This window comes from Egretta garzetta, unplaced genomic scaffold (assembly GCF_000687185.1).
Source record: "Egretta garzetta isolate BGI_Z169 unplaced genomic scaffold, ASM68718v1 scaffold1145, whole genome shotgun sequence".
Classification (NCBI taxonomy): domain Eukaryota; kingdom Metazoa; phylum Chordata; class Aves; order Pelecaniformes; family Ardeidae; genus Egretta; species Egretta garzetta.
This window is the reverse complement of record NW_009259712.1, coordinates 257,451-265,481: the sequence shown is the minus strand read 5'-3', so window position 1 is coordinate 265,481 and position 8,031 is coordinate 257,451. Positions and strand designations below refer to the sequence as shown.

At 39.0% G+C, this 8,031-nt stretch overlaps 1 protein-coding gene across 1 annotated transcript in view; it reads left to right on the top strand.

Annotated features, from left to right (window-relative positions):
- Window positions 1-842: 842 nt before the first annotated feature.
- The window catches only part of MARCHF1 (membrane associated ring-CH-type finger 1), a 37,097-nt gene continuing 29,908 nt past the window's right edge, over window positions 843-8,031 (top strand). Inside the window, exon 1 of the mRNA XM_035894471.1 lies at window positions 843-1,033. Within this exon, the coding sequence (XP_035750364.1) occupies window positions 843-1,033 (191 nt within the window). The remainder of the gene's footprint in view (window positions 1,034-8,031) is intronic.

The following is an 8,031-nucleotide window of genomic DNA, read 5'->3' as shown; positions in this document are numbered from 1 at the left end:
GTGTGTTCTGGTGGAACTCAGGCTTACAAGTATTTTGTCTCCATATGGTAGCGGTACTCACAACGGGATAGGGTTGCATACTAAAAGCTAATGGCCTTATCAGCTAAAGGAGGGTCATAGCCTTAAGAATGATTCGTATTGAACCCTCTTCCCACAATACCGTACCTCGTGAGTGATCCTCACAAAGACTTGGATTTAAATTTAGGTTCCATACAGCTGTGCTGCCCATAGACTGTGAGGCAGATTGAAATGGTTTGCTGTTAACACCAGCAAAACATGTTTTCAGTGGAGGTATTGAGCAACTGGGTCTGCAATTTGTAACAACAATTTTATGAGAAAAATGTCACATACTAAACGTGTTTTATATCTCTCCTCTGGTTTGAGAATGTGATGAGCTCTGTAGAGATGCAGCCTGAACTTTAGTCTTCTTAGGCTCATCAGGTTTTTTGTCAGCTCTTCTAGAAGATCTGATTGCCTTGAAAACCTTTTAAAACATTCTTTAATTTTCTCACTGTTCTGTCAGTCCGCTCAACATACGTTAGCTTTGTGTTCCTCATCACTCAGCCCAATGTAAATGCACTTCACTGCATTTGGAAATGAATCATCGTGGTTGTTTGATTGCATTAAATAAAAATGACATCCTTTCCCATCAGACAGTTACAGTAGATCAAAACCAAAATGAAAATTCAAATGTTGAAAGCTGCTTCCTCAAACAGTGACAAAAAGTAGTCATGAGCAAATGAGAGCTGAAACACTTCAGTCATATTTAGTTCCACAAACAGGTTTTGCTTTTGGTCAGGCTTCCTGTATTTTGTGAGCTTGCATGTGTTCAACAGTGCGCTATGAACAGCAGCAACAGTTACTTTAATTTTGTAATCATGTGGCAAAGCAGTAAAATATCTGCAATGTATTTCATGGACAAAGATTCCAAGCTATCTAACTTATTTCAACAGGCAAGCAGTCCTACAACAGGAACAGCTCCCAGGAGTCAGTCACGGTTGTCTGTCTGCCCTTCCACTCAGGACATTTGTAGGTATGTGCTGAGAAAAATGTACTCTAATCTGGCTGATACTCATCAGTTGTTTTTATTAAATAATATGTAGCTCTTGCTTCTGCTTGACACTATTCATAACTTACATAGATAGTTTTCTTTTGATCTCTCTTTGGTTTGGTTCTGTTTTTGCTTTTCAGTCTCATGATTTTCTATTAAGATTCATGTTCTCATTTTCATCCTTTTTTTTGTGATTTCTCTCTTTCCACCTACCCTTACCATTTCCATCCCTTTCCTTTGCTTACTGCTTTGTCTAGATCTACTGCCTTGCATGATTTGTCAGAAGATGAGCTTGAACATGCAACCCCTGTCATGGTGCTGACCCCTTCTAATAGGGAGTCTGGTAAGAAACAAGTAAAACGAAGGTTTAGGAGGAAAAGAGAGCCTGGAGACAATGGTGAGCATACAGAAAAGCAAGGAAAGGGGAAAGACTGTAAATTGCATCCTGAGCCTGCGAGATCCAGCTGGAATGCATCTGATTCTTCATCATCTTCAGATGACAGTCAGTGGGCTCAGGCTAGGAGGAGAGCAAGAGAAAAGGCAAGCATGCCCAGGAGAGGGAGAAAGAACAATAGATCGTGCAGTAACCAGGAAGAGTCCTCAAGCAATAATGCTGTTGAACTGGTCACCTTGGGGACAATGGGGAAAACGAAGCAAGAGGTATCTGACCCTGAGAATCCTACTTTAAATCACCGCCGAAGAAGGGTTCCAAGGCTTAAGGAATCACAGTCTTCAGCATCGTCTCAGGAAGCAAGGATTTCCTCAAGAAAATGTGGGAAGAGCAAAAGGAAAAGCTACCGCAGAGATCAGCAGCCTGCTTCTTTCCTTAGACACAATAAAGATTCGAAGGACTGCTTTGCAGAGGCAGGCTCTGGCAGTGATGCTCTGGCAGTCCCAGATAATGGAGCACCTCCTGGGTCAGGGCCCAGTGTGACTGCAGCTGGTCAGAAGCCTCCAGTGTTGTATGATGACTGGTCTGATGATTTAGAAGTATGCAGGTTAGTCCCTAATAAGAAAGATTTAATGTTCTTAAGAGGAATTTCTCACCACCGTGGGCTGAGTGCCCTTCTCTTGACTGCTTTCTGTCACTGTTTCTCAGTAATAAACTGCTAGGCAGGCCATAAGAAATAACTCAAACACCTTTGCTACAGAGAAGTTAGTGTATCTTAATCCAAAGGCATACTTCTCTTATTTAAAAACAGTAATCCTACAAGGGAACCAAATGTTTTTCTTTCCTCCATTTTTCTTCATGAGGATGGATGCACTGTGTCCTCTGGCAGAGTATTACTGTGGTTTAAATCTCCAGCCAGAGGCAACAGAATGAGGCAGAGTGCCAGGTAGCTCAATGCAATGGGTTGTGGAGTTTTTCCTCCTTAGCAGTTCCAGCTTTGGTCCGTCTTTGTCATTTTTCATTGACTTAAATTAAATAAATTCATGGTCTTGATTCAGTGTCCTCTAGAGCTGGCATTGCCAGAGCAATGTGATGGACAGTGCCTGCAAAACACCCTCTCCAGTCGGACATAAGTTGTACGGGACTTTGCACTGCTGAACACCTGTTCGCTGTGAACTTGTAGGGTCTGTTAGTTCAGTACCCATCACAAGGACTGGAATGATACAGAGGATGATTGGGCAGAATAAGCATTAAAATAAACTTTGGGAAAGAAAAAGCAACACCAACAGTTCTCTCTAGTTCAGAAGTTTAGGCTTCTGACCGTCTGATACGCTTGGTGTGAAGCACGCAATCAGAAGGTGAGAGTTTTTCCCTGGAAATGAGAGCAAGCTGGCCACTTCTGAGATACAGTCAAATTTGGAGTAGACAGCTGGTGGACTTGAGTTACTTAATTTAGTGTTAAATGAAAATGCACCATCCTGTGAGTTTAACAGAAGTGAAACAAGTATTTCTTTGTTGGTTTGTTTGGTTTTTTTTTTCCCTCTCCCCAAACTCGTGAGCCAGCATTGACTCTCATCTACAAAGTGTAAATGAGGATTAGGCTTAGTTTCTTGATACAGTAGCACAAAACTTCTCACTTTTCTTTGCTGGGAAGGAATTTGCATGGAAATGTAAACACAGTCAGAATGAGGAAGTTCACCATGCCACATCATGCAGTATACTGATACTTCAACCTAGTAACACACTACAAAGACCTAGTCTTAAAAAGAAAAAAGATGACATGCAGGCATTGTGCTTTTTCACTGCAGGAGACAGAAGCCATTGCCAACACAGCTAGTGCTATGCACTTCTTGTTACACTTGCCAAGCAAGAATGGACATTTCAGTTGTCCGAACATTGTCTGTCATGATAATTTAAGATGCCTCAGAGTAAAGTTCAGCTGTGTTTGTACATCAGCTTGTATTTACATCAGGACCATACCCTGGCTTGGGATCTCTTCACCTTACAGAAATGCAAAGAAACAGCAGCAGTGGTAATGATGTTACACATTTTTGAAGCACTCAAAGTATGTCTACATGATATGATGCAGAGATGTGCACAGATAACTACTTCAACAACTTCAGAGTTGTCATAAATTTCTGAACCACCAAGCCTGCCTGTATTAAAGATCCAGTGTAGTAGGCACAGTACGTATATAATATAGGGCTATTTAATAATTATTAACTGAATATGAGCTACCCAAAAACTGAAGTAAACTATTTCAGTGTGGATCTTCATATGGCCTTAACTATACTGTGTTGAAAAAGAGATAAAGTTTTATAATTGTCTCATGTAGATTAATCATAACTGTTGCCTAAGTCCCCAGACTTAAACTTTGGTTTTAGGTGGAAAGTGGACTCCAGTCTTTTATCTGTCTTATTCACTGTTCAATTTTATTATAATTATTCAGGCACTTTTTGTAAGACTTTTTGTAAGAGCTTGGTTCAAGGATTGACTTTTTGGATGTGCATGCAAACTTTTCAGCTAGGGTCTTGTTTAGTAGAGGAACGTTGAAAACTTTTGATAGGTACGTGTCCCTGGGCTCACTATCAGTGCAGAAGCTCTTTGAACAACCAGAATTAAGCTCAACACAGTTGCTAACTTAGCCTGTTGTGCAAAATTTGTCAAGAGAGTCATAATTGTGTTTTTCTTCATGTCACGGGTAATACTGTATTTTTTGTTGTTGTCATTACTAGGTGTATCATAGTGATGATAATATATCTAGGAAAAAACATTACAAAATCAAAAGCATATTAATTTTTCATAGCTGGTAAGTTGTATCACTTAATCAATTTTCAGAAAGCTGAAGAAAAAGGAATACATGTTTTTACTACCAATTCGGTATAGACTGTAGTTTCTGTTTTTCAGGACAGGTTCACGCACTTAATCATCTCATGATCTGTGGTACGTTTTTCTTCAGATTCACAATCTTGCATCTGAAACAAAAAAAATAATTACATTTCAACACAGATGGGCACATATGCAGTGACCATTTTTCTGCATGAGAAACAGAAAAAGGAGGGTTTTGTGATGTTGATTCTAAGACTGGAATTAGAACAGCTGGTTGTGATGTGGAAAGTTTGTTTTCTTGAGATGTTTCTTCAAGCTTTTCATCCTAGCTATTCATGTCTTCTAGTTGATGTGACAGGCTGAGATGTGACTGGCTCTCACCTACATGGGATTGTGTGGAAATAGCAGAGGAACAGGAATTTTAAACATCTCCTGGTGCCAGTTATTTTGTCTTTAAGTGTTCGGGTAGACAATTTTTTTCTTTTACTTCCTCATGCATTACTGGTAGTGGAACACAGTGATGTGCATTTAGCTGCGTGAGCGGGAATGGGACAGGACACACCCAATCCAGCATAAGCACATTAGTCAGATAAAGTATAGTACCATGGTGCAATATATACTTCAGCTAGTCTAATATAGGCCTCTTGGTCACTTCAAATGAGACATTTCCCCTTCTAGTTTCTCTATTTCCAAAATGATGAAACAATGACATGACACCAATGATGATCTTTCCAGTCTCTTCCCTGAACATGCTCCTTTCTTCTGGAGTCCATTAGAAGGCAAGGATTCTGCTTCTGGGATTAGGGACAACTACGTAAATTCTGACCTGGCTGAGTTGTTTTGGCACCTGATTTTTTTTATTGAGATTCACAAGATACACTTTCTTAATCACACAGCTGGATCTGCCTTTTCTTAAGTTGCCCTGTGTCTGAGATTTTTCTTTGTATGTACTTTATTCTGGAATTTACCATGTGGCTTGAGGCAGAACCTCAGAAATAGCTTTCTTTCATCTACATGAGAGTGATCTCCCTGAAGGGAAAAGCTGTGTGGGGGACATGATAAAGTGAGTGGATTGTGAGGATTTAGTCCCATGGATTTTCACATGGGAATTACTAAGGAAAGAAAATTGGTTAGTTGATATTACTACTAGTGTATCGTAAGTGCTTTGTGTATTAACTCTGAATTAATGTTACAGTATTTTTATTATTTGTGATGGGAGGATGGAAAGATATTTTCTGTTTGACTACTTATGCTTTTGGTGTAGAATATTTTTGTAGTACTGATGCAGTCATTTCAGCAATAACACTGAGCTGTAATTAGCTGAGAGAAACCACACACACTTAAATAAGGTGGAGTTTCTCACTATGAAAAAAATGCGTATTGGAAGTAGACTTTTGATTTTGTTGAACTCCACAAATGACAGCCAGGTCATAGCAGACCCTCATTGGAGGAGTAAATAGGGCATCCTGGCAGGAATGGGGAGAAGTAAGGGAGATGCTGAAGTTGATTCCCAAAAGCTGCAGAATCTACTTCAAGTATATTATTTTTTAAATCAGTTTTAAAAAGCTAGTATATTAATTAAAAGGTCATTATAAACTCAGGAAAAGACTAATATGGATATTTCTATGTGTTAACACAATCATAGATAGGAAGAAATAGTGCACATTGATTGCACTTGACAAGAGGCAATATGATTATGTAGCTTTTCTCTGTGAAATCAAGTGTTGTAACAGGTTTTTTTCATAATATGATTTAGCAGGACCTGCAAAAGTAGTATCTTGCATGAAACTACTTACATCCTGAAATATTCATGTGGTAGAGTGCTCACAAAATCAACAGACAGAAAGCCTCTTGGGAGGAAACAAGTCCTCATGGACTTAAGGAAAAAAGAGAAAGGTGAGCAGAAGATAGATATATATAGGCTCCAATAATACCATAGAAATTTAACACTCATTTTAAATATTTTTACTGAAACCATGAAGCTGGATCCAGTAAATAATTTAAACTGTAGTGCAGACTACACAGATTTGAAATACCATTCAGAGCCCTCTAAAATCACACATTGGAGGATGTTGAACTGCCAGACTGTAGTGTTTGGCTGAAGAGGGTTTTAATCTGTTTCTCCCTGGGATGATAGTGCCTTCCTTGGGGTCTCAGGGTGATACATTCCTTCATTAGGAGCCAAATCTCTGAATCTTGTCCTGCATGTTGGCTCCTCACCCCTTGCTTTTAAAGAACTGCAACTGCTGCTTACTTTCCTGTTCAAAGCCTTCTTTTTGCAAGGTGACTTTCAGGTAGGAATCTCCTCCTCTTTGAGGAATCTCCTCCTCTGTAGGATGGTCCTGGTTAATTCTATTCTCCACCTGATGGTTCAAAGTCCCATCTGTCACCTCTTCAGCCATCTGGTTATCCAGTCTCTTTTGGAAGCTCTCCATGATCCAGAAGGGTGCAAGGAGAGACGAAACAAGGCGAGCATGTCTTTGTTGTGGTTAGGGTCACTTAACTGAGGGAGAGCTAAGTCCTGGTTTCTGCTTCTTTCTCTCAAAACCTCTTATTATTTTTAATGCAAATACGAGAATAGGTACCACTTCCTGCTATAAAGTTTGGGTGAAGTGAGACCCTTGGGTTTATGGGTCCTGTTATTAAATACTTAAAGCTTACACATGTTCTGTAGGGAGTTTAGTTACTTAAAGCTTTGACTTTCACTAGGTGGATGGGAGGAAATCTAAAACCTTTTTTAAGATGCAGTCCCTAGTTCTTTGAACTGTGTTCAGTGCAGTAAATCTTGTCTGACATGCATCTTGAGTTGCACTGGCAGTGCATCTGAGGCAGGAATTACCTGTAACTCTTTAGATGGTTAGATATCCTATTTATCACCTATAATGGAAGATTAGTAGAAGGACAAGAAATGTTGACAAAATTAAAGATTTAGTGTGCTTTTGCTAATGTTATTTGCTCTTGGGTCTCTTACAAATTCTGATCATGATTGCAGAAATCAAGAGAAAGCTTTACCTAGACCATTATGAAATTCCACTGTTGTGGTGCAACGTTTTGAAAATGTTTATTCCTCTAGTCGGGTAAGGGCAGCTGACTGTATAGCATAATGGAAGAACAGGAGTGACAGGGGAAAGGTATACAAACTGATTACATTCAGTCCAGAGAATTAATGTGCTTTATTCACACTGTGTTCAAATGAAGAGGAAAACAAATTTGTCATTCAGATTACTTTGTGATTTAACAGTGGAAAGAATGGAAACAAGATTAAAAAAAAAAAAAAGCCTGCAAAATGAAAGCAAGGGAAACATGGCATGCTGTAACCTATTGCAGTGTGAATATGTTTAGTGAATTTAACTTATTTTTTTCCAAGTGCTAAATTATGCAAGAACAAAGTTTGATAGTTTTTTTGTTTCTGTTTATGAATGAGGTAATTATTTGCTGTGAGTTGTTCATAAAGTTGTTTGCTTTAATTTTAGGTTCTGACTATCTAAAAGCACTGTAAGCACTTTATAAATTGGCAGAAAGAGAAAATGACCTTTTTTGGACAGAAGAACACTTTTCTTAAGATTATCAGACAGTAACGACAGCAATTTTGTGCATCCTTCTGCAAACCTGTGGAATTGGTTCCTTTTGGTTCAATTAAGATAACCTAGGAGTTCATGGTATTTCATACTGGCAGCTAATAATCATCACATCCAAAAATCTAAGCCAGGGATTCAGGTGGTCCAACATTTTCCAACTATGCTGTTTCTCCCTGACTAAG